The 24,225-nt window shown below is 60.4% G+C and overlaps 1 protein-coding gene across 5 annotated transcripts; it reads left to right on the top strand.

Annotated features, from left to right (window-relative positions):
• Positions 1-1,367: 1,367 nt before the first annotated feature.
• Positions 1,368-23,573, top strand: KANSL3 (KAT8 regulatory NSL complex subunit 3). Of its 5 annotated transcripts, XM_085559324.1 has the most exons (20): positions 1,368-1,626; positions 2,742-2,912; positions 3,979-4,069; positions 4,686-4,871; positions 4,980-5,111; positions 5,519-5,635; positions 6,131-6,232; positions 6,339-6,410; positions 7,082-7,156; positions 8,447-8,604; positions 9,058-9,121; positions 9,515-9,715; positions 10,129-10,282; positions 11,719-11,895; positions 14,359-14,437; positions 15,317-15,465; positions 16,200-16,312; positions 18,061-18,274; positions 19,007-19,131; positions 21,902-23,573. In XM_085559324.1, exons 1-20 carry the CDS (start codon positions 1,394-1,396, stop codon positions 21,902-21,904), a joined length of 2,616 nt encoding a protein of 871 aa, XP_085415450.1. In that variant the 5' UTR covers positions 1,368-1,393; the 3' UTR covers positions 21,905-23,573. The 5 variants fall into 5 exon arrangements, 4 of the variants coding, with proteins under 4 accessions (XP_085415450.1, XP_085415452.1, XP_085415449.1 ...); XR_014949873.1 differs by lacking the exon at positions 11,719-11,895 and having other exon boundaries at positions 19,007-19,333; positions 20,095-23,573; XM_085559326.1 differs by lacking the exon at positions 11,719-11,895.
• Positions 23,574-24,225: the final 652 nt, after the last annotated feature.

Raw genomic sequence — 24,225 nt, 5'->3', positions numbered from 1 at the left:
GGCGGCGCGGGGACTGTCGCGAGGGCGGCCGCCACCGGTAAAGTGGCGGTGTCCCCGTGTCCCCACGCGGGACGCTCCGTGACCCCGCGGGAGCGCGCAGGGTCCTGCGCGGGGCAGGGTGAGCCTCCAGGGACACTGGAGTGTCCCTTCCCACGGGGACATTGCTGGGACGTCCCAAGGACATTCCCGGGCACATCCCAGGGACAATCCCGGGTCCCCACGAGCACATCCCAAGGACATTCCCGGGCACATCCCAGGGACAATCCCGGGTCCCCACGGGCACATCCCAGGGACATTCCCGGGCACATCCCAGGGACAATCCCGGGTCTCCACGGGCACATCCCAGGGACATTCCCGGGCACATCCCAGGGACAATCCCGGGTCTCCACGGGCACATCCCAAGGACATTCCCGGGCACATCCCATGGACATTCCCGGGTCTCCACCGGCACATCCCAAGGGCATTCCCGGGCACATCCCAGGGACATTCCCGGGCACATCCCAGGGACAATCCCGGGTCTCCACGGGCACATCCCAGGGACATTCCCGGGCACATCCCAGGGACAATCCCGGTCCGCGCGGGCACATCCCAAGGACATTCCCGGGCACATCCCAGGGACGTTCCCGGGTCCCCACGAGCACATCCCAAGGACATTCCCGGTTAGCAGGGGGCACATCCCATGGACAATCCCGGGTCCCCACGGGCACATCCCAAGGACATTCCCGGGCACATCCCAGGGACAATCCCGGGTCCCCACGAGCACATCCCAAGGACATTCCCGGGCACATCCCAGGGACAATCCCGGGTCCCCACCGGCACATCCCAAGGACATTCCCGGTTAGCGGGGGGCACATCCCAGGGACGTTCCCGGGTCCGCGCGGGCACATCCCAGGGACAATCCCGGGTCTCCACCGGCACATCCCAAGGACATTCCCGGGCACATCCCAGGGACAATCCCGGGTCCCCACGGGCACATCCCAAGGACATTCCCGGTTAGCGGGGGGCACATCCCATGGACATTCCCGGGTCCCCACGGGCACATCCCAGGGACATTCCCGGGCACATCCCAGGGACAATCCCGGGTCCCCACGAGCACATCCCAGGGACATTCTCGGGCACATCCCAAGGACATTCCCGGTTAGCGGGGGGCACATCCCAGGGACATTCCCGGGTCCCCACGGGCACATCCTGCGGTCCCGCGGGGGCGCGCCCGGCCCACGGAACACTGAGGGGAGGCGGGAGCGCGCCCCGCGCACGCGCGCTGAGGGGGAAAGGCGGGAGCGCGCCCCGCGCACGCGCGCTGGCGGTGAGGCGGGAGCGCGCCCCGCGCACGCGCGCTGGCGGCGCCGTGAGGGCCGGGCTGAGGCGGGGCGGGGGGGGCGGAGCTCCCGCCATGTCGCTGCGCTCCGGGGACCGCGATCGCGACCGGGAGCGCGAGCTGCAGTGGTCGGCCCGCAGGATGGGCACGTCGCTGCTGCTGCAGCTGTCGGCGCACGAGCGGGAGCTGGACCTCGTGTGCCTCGACCACAGCTACGCCAAGCCCTGGAGCGCGCACCCCGACGCCAGCGCCGCCCGGCCCGCCCGGCTCCTCTTCCTCACCCCGCGGAGGCACCTCGGCAGCGCCCCGTGAGAGCCCGAGCGGCGGAGGGGGCGGCAGGGCTCGGACGGGGAGACTGGGGGGGTCCTGTGGGGCTGAGGGGGCTGGGAGGGGAAATTGAGGGGTCCTGTGGGGCTGTGAGGGAAATTGAGGGGTTCTGTGGGGCTGTGAGGGAAATTGAGGGGTCCTGTGGGGCTGTGAGGGGAGAGGAGGGGTCCTGTGGGGCTGTGAGAGAAATTGAGGGGTCCTGTGGGGCTGTGAGGGAAATTGAGGGGTCCTGTGGGGCTGTGAGGGAAATTGAGGGGTCGTGTGGGGCTGTGAGGGAAATTGAGGGGTCCTGTGGGGCTGTGAGGGGAAAGGAGGGGTCCTGTGGGGCTGTGAGGGGAAAGGAGGGGTCCTGTGGGGCTGTGAGGGAAATTGAGGGGTTCTGTGGGGCTGTGAGGGAAATTGAGGGGTCCTGTGGGGCTGAAGGAGAAATTGAGGGGGGTCCTGTGAGGCTAAAGGGCTTTGAGGGGAAAGGAGGGGGTTCTGTGGGGTTGGGGGTGGTTGCAAGGGCGAGTGGGGGAGTTGTGAGGGGGAAAGTGGGGGTCCTGATGGGTGAGGGGGGCAGTGAGGAATCTCGGTTTGGGGTGTCCAGGGGTCTCAGTTTGGGGTGTCCAGGGGCCTCAGTTTTGGGCCTCTACGTTTGGTGCTCCAGGCTGCTTGGTTTGGGTCTTCAGGGAGATCAGTTTGAAAGTGCAGAATAGGTTTGCTTTGGGGGCCCAGAGGTCTCAGTTTGGGGTGTCCAAGCTGCTTGGTTTGGTGGTCCAGGGGCCGCCAGTTGATGGCCCAGGAGTGATGAGGACCCTGAGTCCAGCCTACCCTGTGCATCCCTGGGAGAGCTGCTCAGACCCCCTGGAACCCCAAACTCTTGGATCCCCAAATTCCCCCTGGGAGCGCCAAACCTCCCTGGGAATGCCAAACCCCCCTGATCCCCCAAACCCCCCTGGATCGCCCAAACCCCTGGGAACCCCAAACCCCCAGAAACCCCAAATCCCCGTGGATCCCCCAAACCCCCCTGGATCCCCCAAACCCCCCGGATCCCCCCAGGCGCGGTGGGGCCCGGGGTGCCCCGTCGTTGCCCTGACCCCCGTGTGGGTGGCAGGGAGGCCGATGTCCCCATCGATGTGGAGACGGTGACGCCCACGCCGGTGCCGCTGTACGACAACCAGAAGGCTCGGAGCGTGATGAACGAGTGCGAGCGGCACGTCATGTTCGCCCGCACCGACGCCGACGCGCCCCCGCCGCCCGACGACTGGGAGGAGCACGTCAACAGGTGGGAACCGGGAACCGGGACTGGAAATGGGAACTGGGGCTGGGAGGAGCACGTCAACAGGTGGGAACCGGGAACGGGAACCGGGACTGGGAATGGGAACTGGGGCTGGGAACAGGAACTGGGGCCGGGAACGGGAGCCAGGACTGGGAGGAGCACGTCAACAGGTGGGAACCGGGAACCGGGACTGGGAATGGGAACTGGGGCTGGGAACAGGAACTGGGGCCGGGGCTGGGAGGAGCACATCAACAGGTGGGAACTGGGGCCGGGAATGGGAACCGGGGCTGGGAACGGGAGCCGGGACTGGGAGGAGCACGTCAACAGGTGGGAACCGGGGCCTGGAACGGGATTGGGGCCGGGAATGGGAACCGGGACTGGGAGGAGCACGTCAACAGGTGGGAACTGGGGCTGGGAACGGGAACTGGGGCCGGGAATGGGAGCCGGGACTGGGAGGAGCACATCAACAGGTGGGAGCCGGGACTGGGAATGGGAACTGGGGCTGGGAACGGGAACTGGGGCTGGGAGGAGCACGTCAACAGGTGGGACCCGGGCCCTGGAACGGGAACCAGGACTGGGAATGGGAACTGGGGCTGGGAACGGGAACTGGGGCTGGGAGGAGCACGTCAACAGGTGGGAACCGGGGCCTGGAACGGGAACCGGGAATGGGAACTGGGGCTGGGAACGGGAATCGGGACTGGGAGGAGCACATTAACAGGTGGGACCCGGGGCTGGGAACGGGAATTGGGGCCAGGAACGGGAACCGGGGCTGGGAACGGGAATATGGACTGGGAACAGGAATTTGGGCTGGGAGGAGCACGTCAACAGATGGGAATGCCAGGGAATGCGGTCTAGGAATGGCAGGGAAGGCCAGGGAATTTGGGCTGGAAGTGCCGGGGAATAAGAATATGGGCTGGGAATTCCAGAGAAAGGGGATGCAAGCTGGGAATTCCAGGGAATGGGAATCCAGGCTAGGAGGAGCACATCAACGGGGGGTTGGCAATTGCAGAGCAGAGGAAGCAGGAGTGCTGTGGTGGTTTTGTGGGTGACCCCTCTGTGTCTGTCCCCACAGGACGGGCTGGACCATGGCCCAGAACAAGCTGTTCAACAAGATCCACAAAGCGCTGCAGTCGGACAGGCTGGCCCGCCTGGCCAACGAAGGGGTGAGAGGGGCTGGGGTCCGGCCTCCCCACGAAACCCGGGCTGGTCAGCGTGGAGACTGGGACCCTGGGGTAGCCCTAGGAGCAGCTCTGGGCTCCCCTGAGCCGTGGCTTTTGTGGGGTCGGAGAATGTCCTGGGCTGGAAGGACCCACGTGGATCATCAGTGCAACCCCTGGGAGCCCTGCACAGACACCCCAAAATCCCACCCTGGCAGCCCTGGGAACCCTGCACAGACACCCCAAAATCCCAGCCTTGGGAGCCCTGCACAGACACCCCAAAACCCGAACACTCTGGAGCTCTGGCAGCCTCAGGGCTGTGCCCATTCCCTGGGCAGTGCCCAGCACCCTCTGGGGAAGAATCATTCCCAAAATCCAGCCTGAGCCTGGCCCGGCTCCAGCCGTTCCCTGGGTCCTGTCCCTGTCCCAGGGATCAGAGCTTCCCCTTGGAAAGTTTGGATTGCTCTGAGGGCTCCCCTCAGCCTCCTCCTCCTTGGACAGATGTTATCCTCACTCCAGATGTTTGTGCAGCTCTCGCTGACATTTCCCTAGGGATGGGGCTGCAGTGCCATGCTCCATCTTCCTTCCCCTGAGCTGTTTTTTTGGGAATTGCTGCTTCCAGGCCTGCAACGAGCCGGTGCTGAGGAGGATCGCCGTGGATAAATGTGCCCGCAGGGTGCGCCAGGCCCTGGCCAGCGTCAACTGGGACACCAAACTCATCCAGTGGCTTCACACCACGCTGGTGGAGACCCTGAGCCTGCCCGTGCTGGCTGCATACCTGGATGCCCTGCAGACCCTGAAGGGAAAGGTGATAACAGGAGGAGCTTGGCTGGCACAGCGGGCAGAGGGGAGAGGCTGGAACTGCTGTCCCGTGGTTTGGGTGCGTTTTCTCAGTCTCCCCTGCCTCTGCTTGCAGATCCCCACGCTGATCGACAGGATGCTGCTCTCCTCCACGGCCAAGACGGGAGCAGCGGGCGCTGAGGCGCTGTCCCTGCTGCTCAAGAGACCCTGGGACCCCGCAGTGGGTGTCCTGTCCCACAATAAACCAGTGAGTGCCCTGCGGGCTGTGGGGGTCCCGTGGCAGATTCACTCTTCCCGTGGTCTGCCTCTGTCCTCTCCCTGGGCTCCTCTGCTCCGTGAGGGGAAGGGAAAACCAGGATCATCAATCCACCCCAAAACCCCACCCTGGCATCCCTGGGAGCTCTGCATGAACACTCCAAAATTCCAGCTTGGGAGCCCTGCACAGACACCCCAAAGCCCAAACACTCCTGGAGCTCCGGCAGCCTCGGGGCTGTGCCCATTCCCTGGGCAGTGCCCGGCACCCTCCGGGGACAGAACCTTTCCCAAAATCCATCCCAAACCTCTTCTCTCTGGGGAAGAACCTTTCCCAAAATCCAGCCTGAGCCTTTCCTGGGAGCGGTGCTGGCCCTGACACGGCTCCTGTTGGCTCTGCAGAGCAAACTGCCCGGATCCCCCCTGATCCTCATCGCTTCCTCCGGCCCCGCCAACTCCCTGTTCCCCACGTCCCGGCGGCACCGCTTCTGGCAGTCCCAGCTCTCCTGCCTGGGAAAGGTCTGTGGGGTTCCTCTGTGGGGCTGGATCAGTGGGGTTCCTCTGTGGGCTGGATCAGTGGGGCTGGATCAGTGGGATTCCTCCGTGGGGCTGGATCAGTGGGGTTCCTCTGTGGGCTGGATCAGTGGGGCTGGATCAGTGGGATTCCTCCGTGGGGCTGGATCAGTGGGGCTGGATCAGTGGGATTCCTCCGTGGGGCTGGATCAGTGGGGCTGGATCAGTGGGGTTCCTCCGTGGGGCTGGATCAGTGGGGTTCCTCTGTGAGCTGGATCAGTGGGGCTGGATCTGTGAGCTGGATCAGTGGGGTTCCTCTGTGGGCTGGATCAGTGGGGCTGGATCATTTGGGTTCCTCTGTGGGGTGGCTGTGTGGGGTTCCTCTGTTGGGCTGAATCTGTGGGACTGCCTCTATGGGCCTCCTGCTGCTGTCCCCAGCCCTGCTGGCTGTCCCTGCTGCCTGTCCCTGCTGCTGTCCCTGACGTCCCCTCTCCCTGGCAGGTGATCCCCATCGCCACGTCCCTGCTGAACAACGGCAGCGGGGTGGGGGTGCTGCAGTGCCTGGAGCACATGATCGGCGCCGTCAGGGGCAAGGTGGCCGAGGTGAGGACAGCCCGAGGTGCCCCTGTGCCCCCCGTGCCAGCTGTGCCACCCTGGGCACTGCCCCCGCGTCTGTCCCGGCTCTCCAGCTCTGGTTTGTGTCCCGCAGATCCACAACCACTTCTCTCACAAGCAGATCATCCTGATCGGCTGGAACACGGGTGCCTTGGTGGCCTGCCACGTGAGTGCCCCGTGCTCGGTGTCCTCGGGGGCACGGCGACGGTGTGGCTCTGCTAGGGCAGGCCAGAGGGCTGCTCCAGGGCTGGAGCCCCTCTGGGGCTGGGACAGCTGGGAATGCTCACCCAGAGAAGGGAAATTCCAGGGGGAGCTGGGAATGCTCACCTGGAGAAGGGAAATTCCAGGGGGAGCTGGGAATGCTCACCTGGAGAAGGGAAGGCTCCAGGGAGAGCTGGGAATGCTCACCTGGAGAAGGGAAGGCTCCAGGGAGAGCTTCCAGCACATTCCAGGGCCTAAAGGGACTCCAGGAGAGCTGGAGAGGGACTGGGGACAAAGGATGGAGGGACGGGACACAGGGAATGGCTTCCACTGCCAGAGGGCAGGGATGGATGGGAGATTGGGAAGGAATTCCTGGCTGGGAGGGTGGCGAGGGGCTGGGATGGAATTCCCAGGGGAGCTGTGGCTGCTCCATCCTGCGAAGTGTCAGGAGCCTGGCAAAGCAGCCTTCATTCCTGGGATGTGCTGGGCTCTGGGAATGCTGAGTGGTGGAATGTGTCCCTGCTGGGCTCTGGGAATTCTGACCTGTGATGGAATGTGTCCCTGCTGGGCTCTGGGAATTCTGACCTGTGGTGGAATGTGTCCCTGCTGGGCTCTGACTGCTCTCTCCCTGCCCAGGTTTCCGTGATGGAATATGTCACTGCTGTCGTGTGCCTCGGCTTCCCCCTGCTCACCGTGGACGGCCCCAGAGGGGTAAGGACCAGATGGAGCTGCTTAAAGAGCCCTGCTTGTCTTTAAACCTCCCTGGCTTGCTTGGTGGAACGGTTCCCGAAGTCCAAGGCTGGTTTTTTGGGGGAGTGTGGGTGTGAGTGTTGCTTGGAGAAGCTGTTGTCTCAGAGGAGGGGCTGTAGCAACCCCAGTGGGATTCTTGATGCCACAGCTGGTGTGAGGATGCTCTTGGCTTGTCTCTGCTGTGGTGTGGGCTCCTTCCTGGGGACCTGTGTCCCTTGTTATCCTTGTCCTGTGTCCCTCATTATCCCTGTCCTGTGTCCCTCATTATCCCTGTCCTGTGTCCCTCATTATCCCTGTCCTGGCTCCTTTATCCATGTTCCTTGTTATCCCTATCCTGGTTCCATTATCCCTGTCCCGTGTCCATGGTTATCCCTGTGCCGTGTCCCCGGTTATCCCTGTGCCGTGTCCCTGGTTATCCCTGTCCCGTGTCCCTGGTTATCCCTGCTCCATGTCCCCGGTTATCCCTGTTCCATGTCCTTGGTTATCCCCATCCCGTGTCCCTGGTTATCCCTGTCCCATCTCCCTGGCTATCCCTGTCCCGTGTCCCTGGTTATCCCTGTCCCATCTCCCCGGCTATCCCTGTCCCGTGTCCCTGGTTATCCCTGTCCCGTGTCCCTGGTTATCCCTGTCCCGTGTCCCTGGTTATCCCTGTCCCTTGTCCCTGGTTATCCCTGTCCCATGTCCCTGGTTATCCCTGTCCCGTGTCCCCAGTTATCCCTGTGCCGTGTCCCTGGTTATCCCTGTCCCGTCTCCCTGGTTATCCCTGTGCTGTCTCCCTGGTTATCCCTGTCCCGTCTCCCTGGTTATCCCCGTCCCGTGTCCCCGGTTATCCCTGTCCCGTCTCCCTGGTTATCCCTGTTCCATGTCCCTGGTTATCCCCATCCCGTGTCCCTGGTTATCCCTGTCCCGTGTCCCCGGTTATCCCTGTCCCGTGTCCCCGGTTATCCCTGTCCCGTGTCCCCGGTTATCCCTGTCCCGTGTCCCCGGTTATCCCTGTCCCGTGTCCCTCATTTTCTGTCATTTCCACGGAGCCCAGACTGTCTCTTTTGGGTGTGACTGGATGGGGACGGACACAGCCACGCTGGGAAGTGGCTCCTTCCAAGGGCAGTGGGATTCCATTGGAAAGGCTCCATTTCCTGCTCCCTTTTCTGGAGCACGCTGCAGCTCCAGCAGAGCTTCCCTCCGGGCTCAGCAAATCCCGGTGGGCCTCAGCCCTGGGAGCCCCTCAGCTCCATCCCAGCCCTGTTGCAGGATGTGGATGACCCCCTCCTGGAGATGAAGACCCCGGTGCTCTTCATCATCGGGCAGAACTCCCTGCAGTGCAACGTGGAAGCCATGGAGGATTTCCGGGAGAAGATCCGGGCCGACAACAGCATGGTGGTGGTGGGAGGAGCAGATGACAACCTCAGGTGAGGCTCTGCCACCTGGGCTCTCTCTTCCTGGGAATTCTGGGCAGCACCTGAGCGTGCTGGGGACACCAGCCCCAAATCTGGTGTTGGAATGAGGTGGGAATTGCATGGGAAAACTCCAGACTTGTCTGTGTTGGGAATAGCTGCAGGAAAAACCTGTATGGGAATGGGCCTGATTTCGGGCTGGGCTTAATTTAGGGCTGCACCCAGCAGCTCTGAGGAGGTTTTGGAGCATCACAGGAGTCAGGAATCGCTAGCAGTGAAAATCAGTAAAAGAGAGGAAAGAAAGAAGCCTAAAACTGACACTGGGTGTGAAGGCAGAGCTCTGAAATGTCAGCTTGGTTTTGGGGAGTCACAAAAAGGATCTTTGTCCTCATCAGGGGAAGAATGATGGCAGTGTGCTCGTGGAAGAGTGTGGATTTCCACCTGTTTTGGTTCTTTTTTCCCCCCTAGGATAAGCAAAGCCAAAAAGAAGTCAGAAGGGCTGACCCAGAGCATGGTGGACAGGTGCATCCAGGTACCCACAGGCATCGGGGAGGGGAAGGTGGAAGGTCCCAGGTTACAGCAGGGATGGGTTGGGCTGGGGGGAATCCCTGGTGTGAGATCCCTGGGGATGCCCCTTAACCTGAGCAGTTTCCTGAGTGTCCCAACACATCTGCCTGGGGACACAGCAGCATTTTGGGAGAAACCATTGTGGTTTTTTCCCCACAAGTCCCGAATCAGTGCTTTGTGAGCTTCACTGAGAAACGTACCTTCTCTCTGTGAGGTTTTGGGGATTTCCTGCAGAAAACCAAACCCACAGAGCCTTACCCGTGTATCCCCTTGGGAATACTTCATTTCCTTGCTTCAAGATCCATTGCTCAGAGACCTGCCCAGCACTGAATCCCACTGTTTATCCCAAAATTGCCAGGATGAGATTGCAGACTTCCTGACAGGGGTGCTGACCCGGGCCGAGAGCCACTCGGGCTCCGAGCCCCGCGACCTGGACGCCGAGAGGAAGAAGAAGCCCCGTGAGTGCAGCAGGAGGGATCTGTCCTTCGAGCTGCCCGAGAGGAGCAGCAGACCCGCCTCCCCTGCAGCCAAAGTGCCAGCCTCGCCCTCAGGCTCCGAGGTGGGGGCTCCTCCCGGCCTAATTCCAGCTGGGCGTGTGCAGAGAGGGGTTTTTGTGCCACCAAAATCTCCCAAATCTGTGCTGAGCGCTGGGAGAGGGAGGTGAGAGGGTACCCGGGGGGATGTGGCCTCAGAGGGGGTTTAGATGAGAGATTTAGGGAAATTATCTCATGGGAAGGCTCGTAAGGCTTTGGAACAGGCTGGTGGAGTCACCAGCCCTGGGATGTTCAAAACACAGACGGATGTGGCACTGGGGGACAGGGCTTGGTGGTGACCCTGCTGTTGACAATGGCCCTCGATCCTGAAGGTCTTTCCCAGCCTTAAAAACCCCAGGATTGTCACGGTGAGGGAAATGAGTGCTCAGGCCAGGGCTGCCTCGGGCAGCGTGGGCTGAGTGTCCCTCTGTCCCAGCAGGACCTGTCCAGCGTGTCCAGCAGCCCCACATCCAGCCCCAAGACCAAGGTGGCCGCGCTGGCCCTGCCCAAGCCCAGCCAGGTGGGCCCCACGCAGCTGCAGAGGAGGCAGGTGCCGAGGCCAGACGCTGTCCTGACCCACAAGCAGGCACAAGGTAATTCCCTGCAGCTTCCCCACCCTTCCAGCAGCTGTAATTTTGGGTTTTCTCTCTCTGGACCTGCGTAGGTTTTTATTTGCCCTGTCCTCTGTTGAATTCCAAGCTCCTCGTGGCAGCTTTCTTTGCAGCTCAGCTCCTGTCACAGCCTCGGAGGGTTGGAAGGGGGCTGGAAATGGTGTTTCTGCAGCTTGGAAGTGGGAAGGATTCTCTCTCTGGCTGACCAAGCCCCCTGCAGCCATGCTCTGACCCTTTTGGGACACCCTGGTCTGGTGTCACCCTGGGGAGACCCTGAAGGTGCTCAGGAGATGTTGAGGCTGTTGAGCCGAGGTGGAAAGCGGGATCTGGGGAATTCCAGACCCATCCTGTGGAAAACCTGCTGTGGAGAAGGAGCCAGCTTGGGCTGAGGGGTTTGTGTCCTGTTGGAGGCTGGTTAAAAACCTTTGGTCTGGTGGTGAGCCTGAGGAGTTCAGGGGGTGCTTCTGTGACCGAGGAGCCCTCCTGGCAAATTCCAGCAGCACCTGGGGATGGATCTGCATCCTCCTTCCCTCCTGGTCCTGCTCAGGGCAGACCTGGACAGGCTGGTGGGTGTCACCTGCAGCAGTGTCACCTGCAGGTCCATGGGTGTCACCTGCAGCTGTGACCCTGCAGCTGATGGATCAGAGATGGATTTGGGAAGGCCCTGATGGATCAAGGATGGATTTGGGAAGGCTCTGATGGGTCAGGAATTGATCTAGGAAGGCTCTGATGGATCAAGGATGGATTTAGGAAGTCTCTGATGGATCAAGGATGGATTTAGGAAGGCTCTGATGGATCAGGAATGGATTTGGGAAGGCCCTAATGGATCAAGGATGGATTTAGGAAGGCTCTGATGGATCAAGGATGGATTTGGGAAGGCCCTAATGGATCAAGGATGGATTTGGGAAGGCCCTGATGGATCAAGGATGGATTTGGGAAGGCCCTGATGGATCAAGGATGGATTTAGGAAGGCTCTGATGGATCAAGGATGGATTTAGGAAGGCTCTGATGGATCAAGGATGGATTTGGGAAGGCCCTGATGGATCAGGAATGGATTTGGGAAGGCTCTGATGGGTCAGGAATTGATTTAGGAAGGCTCTGATGGATCAAGGATGGATTTGGGAAGGTTTTGATGGATCTGGGGAGGCTCTGATGGATCAGGGACGGGTTTGAGAAGGTTCTGATGGATCAGGGATGGCCGGGCAGGCTGGCACGGAGGGAATTGGACAGGCTGGCACAGAGGGAGCCGGGCAGGCTGGCACAGAGGGAATTGGACAGGCTGGCACAGAGGGAGCCGGGCAGGCTGGCACAGAGGGAACTGGACAGGCTGGCACAGAGCGAGCTGTTTGTGGGCACGTTCCCCTCCCGGCACCCCGAGCCACCCTGGGCGCTCCAGCAGCCCCTTCTGTGTCCCCCAGCTGCGGTGGCCCCCGAGCCCGCGGAGGGGGCTGCCAGAGGTGGGCGAGTGCAGCTGAAGAGGCAGCAGAGCCCCGGGCAGTGCAGCACGGCCTCCAAACGAGCCAAAATCCAGGTGGCCATTGTCTCCCACCGAGATGCCACGGGCACCGGAGCAGCCCTCGGCACCCCGGCTGCAAGTGAGTGGGGACCTGGTGTGGCACCCGCAGGGCCTGGCGGGAGGGAGCTGTGCCTCCTTAGCCTGCCTTTCCTTGGGCCTGCCTTTCCTTGGGCTTGGTTTTCCTTGGGCCTGCTTTTCCTTGGGCTTGGTTTTCCTTAGGCCTGCCTTTCCTTGGGCTTGGTTTTCCTTGGGCCTGCCTTTCCTTGGGCCTGCTTTTCCTTAGCCCTGCCTTTCCTTAGGCTTGGTTTTCCTTGGGCCTGCTTTTCCTTAGCCCTGCTTTTCCTTAGCCCTGCCTTTCCTTAGCCCTGCCTTTCCTTGGGCCTGCTTTTCCTTAGCCCTGCTTTTCCTTGGGCCTGCTTTTCCTTGGGCCTGCTTTTCCTTAGCCCTGCTTTTCCTTAGCCCTGCTTTTCCTTAGCCCTGCTTTTCCTTGGGCCTGCCTTTCCTTAGCCCTGCTTTTCCTTAGCCTGCCTTTCCTTAGGCTTGGTTTTCCTTAGCCCTGCCTTTCCTTAGGCTTGGTTTTCCTTAGGCCTCCTTTTCCTTAGCCCTGCTTTTCCTTAGGCTTGGTTTTCCTTGGGCCTGCCTTTCCTTAGGCCTGCCTTTCCTTGGGCCTGCTTTTCCTTAGGCCTGCTTTTCCTTAGGCCTGCTTTTCCTTAGCCCTGCCTTTCCTTAGCCCTGCTTTTCCTTGGGCCTGCCTTTCCTTAGGCTTGGTTTTCCTTGGGCCTGCCTTTCCTTGGGCCTGCCTTTCCTTGGGCCTGCCTTTCCTTGGGCCTGCCTTTCCTTGGGCCTGCCTTTCCTTAGGCTTGGTTTTCCTTAGCCCTGCCTTTCCTTAGGCTTGGTTTTCCTTAGGCCTGCTTTTTCTTAGCCCTGCTTTTCTTTAGCCCTGCTTTTCCTTAGGCTTAGTTTTCTTTGGGCCTGCTTTTCCTTAGGCCTGCTTTTCCTTAGCCCTGCCTTTCCTTAGGCTTGGTTTTCCTTAGCCCTGCTTTTCCTTAGGCCTGGTTTTTGCTTCATTATCCCTGTTTTTGGAGGATTTAGCTTCAGGGAAAAGGTGGAGAGACTCCTGGTGTGAGTGTCTGAGTGAGCTTGGCAGGAGTGTTGCAATTCCACACTCCTGAGAAACAGGATGGGGGTGGGATCCTGCAGCTCCTTCAGGTCATGCACCTTCCTCTGGAGGCCTGGAGCTGCTGCTGGGAGCAGGGTGCTGGTGCTGCTGGTGCTACTGGGAGCAGAATGGGTGCTGGTGCTGCTGAGAGCAGGGTGCTGGTCCTGGTGGTGCTGCTGGGAGCAGGGTGCTGGTCCTACTGGGAGCAGAATGGGTGCTGGTCCTGCTGGGAGCAGGGTGCTGGTCCTGGTGGTGCTGCTGGGAGCAGGGTGCTGGTGCTACTGGTCCTGCTGGTGTTGCTGGTGCTGCTGGACCCCTCCCTCCACATTCCTCCTGCCCCGACCCCGCTGCTGCTTGTGGGGTCTTGGGGCAGTTGCTCCCTCTGCAATCCAGAGTTCTGTGCCCTCCAGATCCCCACCCGGCCGAGCTGCCTGCCCTGGGATTCCCATCCCAGCAAACCCAGCTCCATCCTGTCCCTGCACCCCGGGAAGAGCTGCTGGGCTCCATCTTCTGCCCTGAGCCCCGAAGCTCTGGCTGCTGTCCCTCAGCACCTTCCTCCCACAGAGCAGCCCCTGCCCGTGGGATTTGTGTCCTCCCACAGAGCAGCCCCTGCCCGTGGGATTTGTGTCCTCCCACAGAGCAGCCCCTGCCCGTGGGATTTGTGGAATCAGAGGCCAGCAGCTCCATCCTGCTGTGAAATCCCAGGTGTTCACAGCTGGGGAATGACTCTGCTCCTTTCCAGGCACCTCTGTGCTCCTTTCAGCATCTCTGAGCTGCCACAAGACACCAAACCCACGTCCTTCTGGAAGGTTTCACTAGATCTTCTGGCAGCTTTGAAAACCTCTGCTTTCCAGAATCGTTATTTTATTTTTATTTTTAATTTTCCCAACTTCTTTCCACAGAAAGGAAATGAATTGCAGAAGTATACATGAACCCAAAGGAGAATTGCCTCTTTGCCAGGAGGAGTGCACGAGGAAGGAAGGCAGTTGTATCCAATGCTGCAATAAATAAATTCCGTGACTTGTCGCATCCCTGTGTATTTTGTAAAGTGTCTTGAGCCAAGAATCCTTACAAAGCCACCCAGATCCCAGCAATCCATCCCTGGAGAGGAGGGGATTAGTGGAGAGAACCTTTAGGAGAGAGATTTGCATTTGGTGGCAGCGGCCTGAGGTTCCGTAGGGATTTCGGGAGGCGATTCCTTCCCTCCTGCCTCTGCCATTCCATCATTTCTGTGTTCTAACTGGATTTTGCTCCTCCCAGTCTGCCATTCCTGCAGGAGATGCTCTGGGAGCTGGATGGGTGCTTGGAAAAAGGGGGATCCCAGAGGAATCCCAGAGGATTTGTGGGGGACAGGGGCTGAGCCTTCTCCTTTTTGTCTTGCAGTTGTCTCCGGGAAGCCGCTGCCCCTGGGCCAAGCCGTGTCCAGCACCAAGGAGCTCTCGGGGCTGCTCTCCACCCCCAAGTGAGTGGGAATTTGGGAATTTGGGGGGCTCTTTCTCTCCTGCACGTGGAGCTTTCCGGTGTCTTGCTCCCCACTGGGATTTTCTGGCGTGGGGGAGGCTCCAGTGGGGCCTGGGGATGGCAGGAGTGGAGGTGCTGTGGCTGTGCTGGTGTCTGCCGTGGTTTCCCAACCTCAGGTGTGTTTATCTCTGTCTCTGTGGTGGCTTTGGCAGAAGTTCTGTGTTTAATCTTTCCTTTCTGGCACCTTTGCAATAAAAATAACGTTTCTGTGGCAAAGACAAGGGAGGGGAGCCCCAAATCAGCTTGTGAAGGGCATGAGCTGTGCACTGCTGGGGAGTAAATCTCACCTTGACACCTTTTCCCCATCCGAAAATGGAAACATTTTCAAGCTTTGGGGAACTGGGCTCTGACTGATCCCATTCCCAGAGGAGCCCTGGAGGCGTTGGACAGGGCTCAGAGTGACCTGGGACAGGGGGAGGTGTTCCTGCTGGTGGCACCTTTTAAGGCCCTTTCCAGCCCAAGCCATGCCACGGTTCTGTGGTCTGGGATAGGAGAGGAAGAAGAGCTGGTTTTAAATAATAACACCTGTTTTATTTATAAAATTAAATTTTAAATGAATAAAAAGTGGGGTTTAAGCAGGTGGTGACCCTGCCTGGGAGGTGAACACAGCCACCAAGCTCTCCTAGTTTAGAAACCCTTGGATTTGGCTGCTCCCCTGGAAGTTTCTCATGGAATTGATGATATTTAAGAGTTTTTTTTCCCCAGCCCTGCCATTCCCCTGCTGTGCTTGTGCAGCTCAGCTCCCTCCTCCCCGCCCCTGGCTGTGGGGCAGCGCCAGCTCTGTCCTGGCGCTCACCGGGCTCTCTCCCTTCCCTTTCAGGCTGAGCTCAAGCGCCGAGGCCTCGCTGAGCCCGGCCCAGGCCGGGATCCCCAGCAGCTCCAGCCCCAGCGCCTTCCACGCCCTGCAGAGCCGGCTGGTGGCCAGCAGTGGCCACGGCCTGCCTGCCCAGCCGGCCGCTGCCCTGCCAGGTACCGCGCCCGGGGAGCCTCTCCTGGCCCGGCCCGGCCTGCCTCGGCTGGGGCTTTGCCGGGGGGATTGTGCCATTTGGGGGGAAAACAGCAGAACCCCAAAGGCTGCCGTGCTCCACAGCCACCCTCTGCAGCTGCAGCAGGAAATGGAGCAGGGCAGCGGGGCTTGGGGTGGGTTTGGGGAAAGGTTCTGTCCCCGGGGGGAAGAGGTTCTGGGACAGGTTCTGTCCCCAGGGGGAAGAGGTTTTGGGAAAGGTTCTGTCACCAGAGGGAAGAGGTTCTGGGAAAGGTTCTGTCCCCAGGGGGAAGAGGTTTGGGGTGGGTTTTGGGACAGGTTCTGTCACCAGAGGGAAGAGGTTTTGGGACAGGTTCTGTCCCCAGGGGGAAGAGGTTTTGGGACAGGTTCTGTCACCAGAGGAAAGAGGTTTTGGGAAAGGTTCTGTCACCAGAAGGAAGAGGTTTGGGATGGATTTTGGGACAGGTTCTGTCCCCAGAAGGAAGAGGTTTGGGGTGGGTTTTGGGAAAGGTTCTGTCCCCAGGGGGAAGAGGTTTGGGGACAGGTTCTGTCACCAGAGGGAAGAGGTTTGGGGTGGGTTTTGGCAAAGGTAGAACCTCAAATCCCACACAGAGCCCTTTTTGGGGGTGAAAGGGACCTCAGATCCCAGCCAGGGCCCTTTTTGGGCTGAAAGGGACCTCAGATCCCAGGCTGACCTTGTCCTGCCCTGGTTTTTCAGGAGCAGCCTCTGCCAGCAGCCTGCTCCAGGGGCTGAGCTTCAGCCTGCAGGATTTGGGCACCAAGGCCTCCAGCCTGGCCCCCAGCGCGGCGGCTGCCGGCTCACCTGTGCAGGTGAGGGCCTGTCCCACGGGGCAGGGGAGGTTCTGGGGGGCACGGGAGGTTCTGGGGGGCAGAGGGAGCCGGGCTGTGCTGTGCCAGGGGTGTGCAGGCAGCCCCAGAGCTGAGCTGCAGAGCAGCCGGGAGGGATCAGGGAAAGCAGCACTGAGACCCTCAGGGTCCCACTCCAAGGCTGGGAGGGACAAATCCACCAGGGCCAGCCCTGCCCGGAGCCAGGGAGAGCTGTGGAACCCCCAAAGGCTCTGCTGGACAGGGGAGCAGCCACCCCAGCCTGGCCTGGGCCTAAAGGAGCTCAGGGCTGCCTCTGTCCTTACAGAGCCTAAAGGAGCTCAGGGCTGCCTCTGTCCTTACAGAGCCTAAAGGAGCTCAGAGCTGCCTCTGTCCTTACAGAGCCTAAAGGAGCTCAGGGCTGCCTCTGTCCTTACAGAGCCTAAAGGAGCTCAGAGCTGCCTCTGTCCTTACAGAGCCTAAAGGAGCTCAGGGCTGCCTCTGTCCTTGCAGGGCCTAAAGGAGCTCAGGGCTGCCTCTGTCCTTGCAGGGCCTAAAGGAGCTCAGGGCTGCCTCTGTCCTTACAGAGCCTAAAGGAGCTCAGAGCTGCCTCTGTCCTTACAGAGCCTAAAGGAGCTCAGGGCTGCCTCTGTCCTTGCAGAGCTCAGCCTAAAGGAGCTCAGGGCTGCCTCTGTCCTTGCAGAGCCTAAAGGAGCTCAGAGCTGCCTCTGTCCTTGCAAAGCTCAGCCTAAAGGAGCTCAGGGCTGCCTCTGTCCTTGCAGAGCCTAAAGGAGCTCAGGGCTGCCTCTGTCCTTGCAGAGCTCAGCCTAAAGGAGCTCAGGGCTGCCTCTGTCCCTGCAGAGCCTAAAGGAGTTCAGGGCTGCCTCTGTCCTTGCAAAGTTCAGCCTAAAGGAGCTCAGGGCTGCCTCTGTCCCTGCAGAGCTCAGCCTAAAGGAGCTCAGAGCTGCCTCTGTCCTTGCAGAGCCTAAAGGAGTTCAGGGCTGCCTCTGTCCTTGCAAAGCTCAGCCTAAAGGAGCTCAGGGCTGCCTCTGTCCTTGCAGAGCTCAGCCCTGCAGGCTCTCATGGCTCTCTATCCTTTGGAAGCTCAGCCCTGCAGGCTCTCATGGCTCTGTCCTTGCAGAGCTCAGCCCTGCAGGCTCTTGGGGCTCTCTCTATCCCTTGGAAGCTCAGCCCTGCAGGCTCTCTTGGTTCTGTCCTTGCAGAGCTCAGCCCTGCAGCCTCTCAGAGCTCTCTATCCCTTGAAAGCTCAGCCCTGCAGGCTCTCAGAGCTGCTCTCTGTCCTTGCAGAGCTCAGCCCTGCAGGCTCTCATGGCTCTCTATCCTTTGAAAGCTCAGCCCTGCAGGCTCTCTTGGTTCTGTCCTTGCAGAGCTCAGCCCTGCAGGCTCTCAGAGCTCTCTATCCCTTGAAAGCTCAGCCCTGCAGGCTCTCATGGCTCTCTATCCTTTGAAAGCTCAGCCCTGCAGGCTCTCTTGGTTCTGTCCTTGCAGAGCTCAGCCCTGCAGCCTCTCAGAGCTCTCTATCCCTTGAAAGCTCAGCCCTGCAGGCTCTCATGGCTCTCTATCCTTTGAAAGCTCAGCCCTGCAGGCTCTCTTGTTTCTGTCCTTTCAGAGCTCAGCCCTGCAGGCTCTCATGGCTCTCTCTCCTTGCAGAGCTCAGCCCTGCAGGCTCTCATGGCTCTCTATCCCTTGCAAAGCTCAGCCCTGCAGGCTCTCATGGCTCTCTCTCCTTGCAGAGCCCGGCCCTGAAGGCGCCCGGGGCCCTGCAGGGCCTGGCTGCCCTGGGCTCGGAGGCGGGCGCCGTGGTGCGCACCATCCCCGTGGCCACCTCGCTGGCCCTGGGGGCCTCGGGCAAGCCCACGGCCATCCACCAGCTGCTGAGCAACGGCGGGCTGGCCAAGCTGGCCAGCAGCCTGCCCGGGCTGGCCCACATCTCCAACCAGGCCGCAGGTGAGAGAGGGAGGAGAAGGGAAGGGAAGGGAAGGGAAGGGAAGGGAAGGGAAGGGAAGGGAAGGGAAGGGAAGGGAAGGGAAGGGAAGGGAAGGGAAGGGAAGGGAAGGGAAGGGAAGGGAAGGGAAGGGAAGAAAAAAGGGAAAGACAGAGGGAAGGAAGGAAAAGGGAGATAGAGGGAAGGGAAGGTGGAAGAAAGAAAGAAAAAAGGGAGAGAGAGGGAAGGGAGGGAGAAGAAAGAAAGGAAGAAAGAGAAGGGGAAGGGAGGAAGAAAGGAAGAAAGAAAAAAAGGGAGAGACAGAGGGAAGGAAGGAAAAGGGAGACAGAGGGAAGGGAGGGTGGAAGAAAGAAAGAAAAAAGGGAGAGAGATAGAAGGGAGGGAGAAGAAAGAAAGGAAGAGAAGGGGAAGGGAGGAAGAAAGAAAAAAAGGGAGAGAGAGAGGGAAGGGAGGGTGAAAGGGAGGGAGGAAGGAAGAAAGAAAAAGGGAGAGAGAAAGGGAAGGGAGGGAGAAGAAAGAAAGGAAGAAAGAAAAAGGGAGAGAGAGAGAGAGGGAAGGGAGGGAGGGAGGAAAGGATGGAGGTGCTGCCGGTGCCTGGAGCTTTTTTCCCCAAGCTTCTCCTGCTCTGGGGGCTGCTCCTTCCCGAGCAGCCCCTCTGAGGGAAGCCCCAGCCCTGTTTGGGGCTGGCCTCCACCACCCCTGTGTCTCAGGGAGGTTTTCTGTGTGCTCTGCAGGCCTGAAGGCCCCGGCCACCATCACGGTGACCCTGCGGGGACAGCCCGGCCGCGTGGGCACCCTGAGCCAGGCGGGGCTGGGCACGGCACAGCCCCAGCTGGAGGAGCAGCCCCAGGGCCCTCAGGTAAGGGGGAGCCTCTCCTGGCTCACCTGGGCAGCTGCTGGCCCTGCCGGGTGTGCCTGTTCCATCTCTGGGGTGTGAGGAGGGGGTGGCAGCAGCCAGGGCGGTGTCACCGTGTCACTGTGTCTGTGCAGGTCTGATTGTCCTTGAGCCCGTGAAATCCTGGGGTGCTCTGGGCTGAAAGGGACCTCACATCCCACCCAGAGCCTTTTTGGGCTTAAAGGGATCTCAAATCCCACCCAGGGCCCTTTTTGGGCTGAAAGGGACCTCACATCCCACCCAGGGCCCTTTTTGGGGCTGAAAGGGACCTCACATCCCACACAGAGCCCTTTTTGGGCTGAAAGGGACCTCACATCCCACCCAGGGCCCTTTTTGGGCTGAAAGGGACCTCACATCCCACCCAGGGCCCTTTTTGGGGCTGAAAGGGACCTCACATCCCACCCAGAGCCTTTTTAGGGCTGAAAGGGACCTCACATCCCACCCAGGGCCCTTTTTGGGGCTGAAAGAGACCTCACATCCCACCCAGAGCCTTTTTAGGGCTGAAAGGGATCTCACATCCCACCCAGGGCCCTTTTTGGGCTGAAAGGGACCTCACATCCCACCCAGGGCCCTTTTTGGGCTGAAAGGGACCTCACATCCCACCCAGGGCCCTTTTTGGGCTGAAAGGGACCTCACATCCCACCCAGAGCCTTTTTAGGGCTGAAAGGGATCTCAAATCCCACCCAAGGCCCTTTTTGGGCTGAAAGGGATCTCAAATCCCACCCAAGGCCCTTTTTGGGCTGAAAGGGATCTCACATCCCACCCAGTTCCCTTTTGGGGCTCAAAGGAACCTCAAATCCCACCCAGGGCCCTTTTTGGGCTGAAAGGGACCTCACATCCCACCCAGGGCTCTTTTTGGGCTGAAAGGGACCTCACATCCCACCCAGTTCCCTTTTGGGGCTGAAAGGGACCTCACATCCCACCCAGGGCCCTTTTTGGGCTGAAAGGGACCTCACATCCCACCCAGGGCCCTTTTTGGGCTGAAAGGGACCTCACATCCCACCCAGGGCCCTTTTTGGGCTGAAAGGGACCTCACATCCCACCCAGGGCTCTTTTTGGGCTGAAAGGGACCTCACATCCCACCCAGGGCTCTTTTTGGGCTGAAAGGGATCTCAAATCCCATCCACTGCCCTTTTTGGGCTGAAAGGGATCTCAAATCCCACCCAGGGCCCTTTTTGGGCTGAAAGGGACCTCACATCCCACCCAGGGCCCTTTTTGGGGCTGAAAGGGACCTCACATCCCACCCAGGGCTCTTTTTGGGCTGAAAGAGACCTCACATCCCACCCAGGGCTCTTTTTGGGGCTGAAAGGGACCTCACATCCCACCCAGAGCCTTTTTAGGGCTGAAAGGGATCTCAAATCCCATCCACTGCCCTTTTTGGGCTGAAAGGGATCTCAAATCCCACCCAGGGCCCTTTTTGGGCTGAAAGGGACCTCACATCCCACCCAGAGCCCTTTTTGGGCTTAAAGGGACCTCACATCCCACCCAGTTCCCTTTTGGGGCTCAAAGGAACCTCAGATCCCTCAGAGCTGCTGTGCTGCCTTGGTGTCCCTGCCACCTCCAAACCCTCTGGACAGCCAGGGCAGGGATGGAGCTGTTGTGCAGGGTGAGGCCATCCAGGAAGGGGTTAATTTTTTGGATTCTGACTTTTCCTGACAATGCTGAGCTTGTGTGTTCAAGGCAGGGCTCCAAAAGCAAACTGAAAGCAGCTCTGACAGGAAATGAGGCTTTGTTCCTAATTTTAGCCCTGACATCAGCAGGTTACATAACCATGACCCTCCCCAAAGCCTCAGCAGCAGCCAGAGCTGAGATTCCCTTTGGAATTCCAGCTGAGGGAATTCTGCAGGAATTTAAATCTGGGGCCGAGCTGGGCATCACAGGAATCCCCCCTGGGAGCAGGGTGAGGAGAAACCTGAGGGTCGGTGTGGCTGGGAGGTGAGAATTGGAGTAAAATCGAGTTTATCTTTGCACTAAACTGCCCCGGGAGGGCTGGAGCTTGTGGGGACAGCCACAGCTCCGTGTGCCTGGAGCTGCTTTGGGTGAGGATGGTGGCAGGAGAGCTCCCAGCCCTCGGAGGCAGGAATTCCTTTCTCTTCCTGGGGCCCTGTCCCCTTGTCCGCAGTGACCACCTCAGGGTGTCCCCAGGGCACTGACCCTGTCCCCTTGCCCACCTCGGGGTGCTCAGGGTGTCCCCATGGCACTGACCCTGTCCCCTTGCCCACCCCGGGGTGCTCAGGGTGTCCCCAGGGCACTGACCCTGTCCCCTTGCCCACCCCGGGGTGCTCCGGGTGTCCCCAGGGCACTGACCCTGTCCCCTTGCCCGCAGTGACCACCTCAGGGTGTCCCCAGGGCACTGACCCTGTCCCCTTGCCCGCAGTGACCACCTCAGGGTGTCCCCAGGGCACTGACCCTGTCCCCTTGCCCACCCCGGGGTGCTCAGGGTGTCCCCAGGGCACTGACCCTGTCCCCTTGCCCACCCCGGGGTGCTCAGGGTGTCCCCAGGGCACTGACCCTGTCCCCTTGCCCACCCCGGGGTGCTCAGGGTGTCCCCAGGGCACTGACCCTGTCCCCTTGCCCACCCCGGGGTGCTCAGGGTGTCCCCAGGGCACTGACCCTGTCCCCTTGCCCACCCCGGGGTGCTCAGGGTGTCCCCAGGGCACTGACCCTGTCCCCTTGCCCACCCCGGGGTGCTCAGGGTGTCCCCAGGGCACTGACCCTGTCCCCTTGCCCGCAGTGACCGCCACGGAGCCCCCGTGCTGTGGGAGGCCAGGCTGGCAGCGCCGGCGGGCTGTGGCCGTGCTGAGGCTGCCCTGTGCCAGCCTGGGCACCCCGAGGTGGCACCTGCCCTGCAAGGCTCCTCCAGGACACTGCGGGGACACCCTGGGGACACTGCGGGGCTGGCCAGCAGCAGCCAGCCCGCCCCGGGGGCTGTGGGGACCCCCAGCATTCCTGGAGGGAAGGAAAGGGGGGATGTTCTTCTGCGTTTGTTGCTGTTTAATAAAAACTTCCTTTTTTAATGTTTTTTTTTTAATTTTGTTGTGCTTTTGGGCCGAGTTTGTGGCCGTGGCCACTCTGGGGCTGGCTTTTGTTGAGGGTGGATTTTGTGAGCAGTGAAGGGATGGAGGGACAGAGCAGGGAAGGATCCACGCTGGGCAGCTCCCTGAAATAATCGGAGAATCCTGGAATCTGCTGAGTGGCAAGGGACCCGCCGGGATCATCAATCCAGTCCCTGGCCCTGCACACACCTCCCAAAATCTGAGCTGGGGGAAGAACCTTTCCCAAAATCCAGCCTGTTCCCAATTCCCAGTCTTGGCCTTTGCACGGATTCTGTGGCTCACAGCTCCTGCTCCCCCCGAAGCTGTCACAACCCTGGGGACGAGGAGGTGCCACCATCCCTGTGCCCTGTCCCAGCCGGGCCTGGAGCTCCCACGGAGCCTTGGGATGCTCTGGAACAGCTCGGGTGCAGCTGCTGGGGCAGAAAGGACCTGGGGACTAAAAGGACCTGGAAGGCAAAAAAGGATTCTGGAGGCAAAAAGGATTTGGAGGCAAAAAAGGGTTCTGGAGGTAAAAAGGATCTGGAAGCAAAAAGGACCTGGAGGCAAAAAAGGACCTGGAGGCAAAAAAGGATTCTGGAGGTAAAAAGGATCTGGAAGCAAAAAGGACGTGGAGGCAAAAAAGGACCTGGAGGCAAAAAAGGATTCTGGAGGCAAAAATCACCTGGAGGCAAAAAGGATTTGGAGGCAAAAAAGGATTCTGGAGGCAAAAAAGGACATGGAGGCAAAAAAGGATTCTGGAGGTAAAAAGGATCTGGAAGCAAAAAGGACCTGGAGGCAAAAAAGGACCTGGAGGCAAAAAGGATTTGGAGGCAAAAAAGGATTCTGGAGGCAAAAGAGGACCTGAAGGCAAAAATTACCTGGAGGCAAAAAAGGACCTGGGGACAAAAGGATTCTGGAGGCAATAAAAGGACATAGAGACAAAAAGGCCTGGAGGCAAAAAGGATTTGGAGGCAAAACAAGGACCTGGAGGCAAAAATAGGATTCTGAAGGTAAAAAGGAGGCAAAGAGGGCTTGAGAGGCACAAAGGAGCTGGAGCCCTTGCTGGCCTCTCTCCCACCTGGATTCGCGGCTGCCCCGTGGAATTGCTGCGGTTCCCCAAAACGGAGGGGGAAAAGCTCCTCCTTCCCTGCCCGCGGATGAATTCTCAGCCCTGCAGCTCCGGGCTGGGCCAGAGGATCCCCCCAGCCCTGCCCCGATCCCAGAAATCACGGACACCCCGACGGGCCCCGCCAGGCCGGGTTTATTCCCTCCCCAAATCTGGATGGAGCCACCCAAACCCCAAATTGGGCTGTGGGGGGCCAGGCTGGGAGCACCCACCCCAGCGGGGCACGAACAGGAACCTGCAGCGCGGCTTTTGCTCCCTTTTTTATAGATTTCTGCGCGGATGTAGAGAAAATAGAGAGAACGTGGGGCGCCCCCAGCAGAGCCACGGCCGGCTGCAAACAGCTCTGAGGTGGGGAATCAAAAGGGCCCCGTCCGGATTGTCCCGGGCTGTCCCCTGCCTGTCCCGGGCTGTCCCCCTGCTGTCCCCCGGCTGTCCCCTCCTTGTCCCGGGCTGTCCCCTGCCTGTCCCGGGCTGTCCCGTGGCTGTCCCGGGCTGTCCCCTGCCTGTCCCGGGCTGTCCCGTGGCTGTCCCGGGCTGTCCCCTGCCTGTCCCGGCCTGTCCCCTGCCTGTCCCGGCCTGTCCCCTGCCTGTCCCGGGCTGTCCCCTGCCTGTCCCGGGCTGTCCCCTCCTTGTCCCGGGCTGTCCCCTGCCTGTCCCCTGCCTGTCCCGGGCTGTCCCGTGGCTGTCCCGGGCTGTCCCCTGCCTGTCCCGGGCTGTCCCCTCCCTGTCCCGGGCTGTCCCCTGCCTGTCCCCCGGCTGTCCCCTCCCTGTCCCGGGCTGTCCCCTGCCTGTCCCGGGCTGTCCCCTGGCTGTCTCTGCCTGTCCCCCGGCTGTCCCCTCGCTGTCCCCCGGGCTATCCCCGGACTGTCCCCTTGCTTTTTCCCGGCTGTCCCTGAC

This window comes from Lonchura striata, chromosome 22 (genome assembly GCF_050655825.1).
Source record: "Lonchura striata isolate lonStrDom1 chromosome 22, ASM5065582v1, whole genome shotgun sequence".
NCBI lineage: Eukaryota > Metazoa > Chordata > Aves > Passeriformes > Estrildidae > Lonchura > Lonchura striata.
This window is presented reverse-complemented; position numbering and strand designations above follow the sequence as displayed.

What these genes read in the sequence shown, in the direction of transcription:
- KANSL3 (XM_085559323.1), top strand. Translation starts at nt 1,394, where the DNA reads ATGTCGCTGCGCTCCGGGGACCGCGATCGCGACCGGGAGCGCGAGCTG. An exon ending in TGGTGGACAGGTGCATCCAG is followed by an intron (nt 9,122 to 9,514) that starts GTACCCACAGGC and finishes CAAAATTGCCAG; the next exon opens with GATGAGATTGCAGACTTCCT. An exon ending in CTGCCGGCTCACCTGTGCAG is followed by an intron (nt 16,313 to 18,060) that starts GTGAGGGCCTGT and finishes CTCTCCTTGCAG; the next exon opens with AGCCCGGCCCTGAAGGCGCC.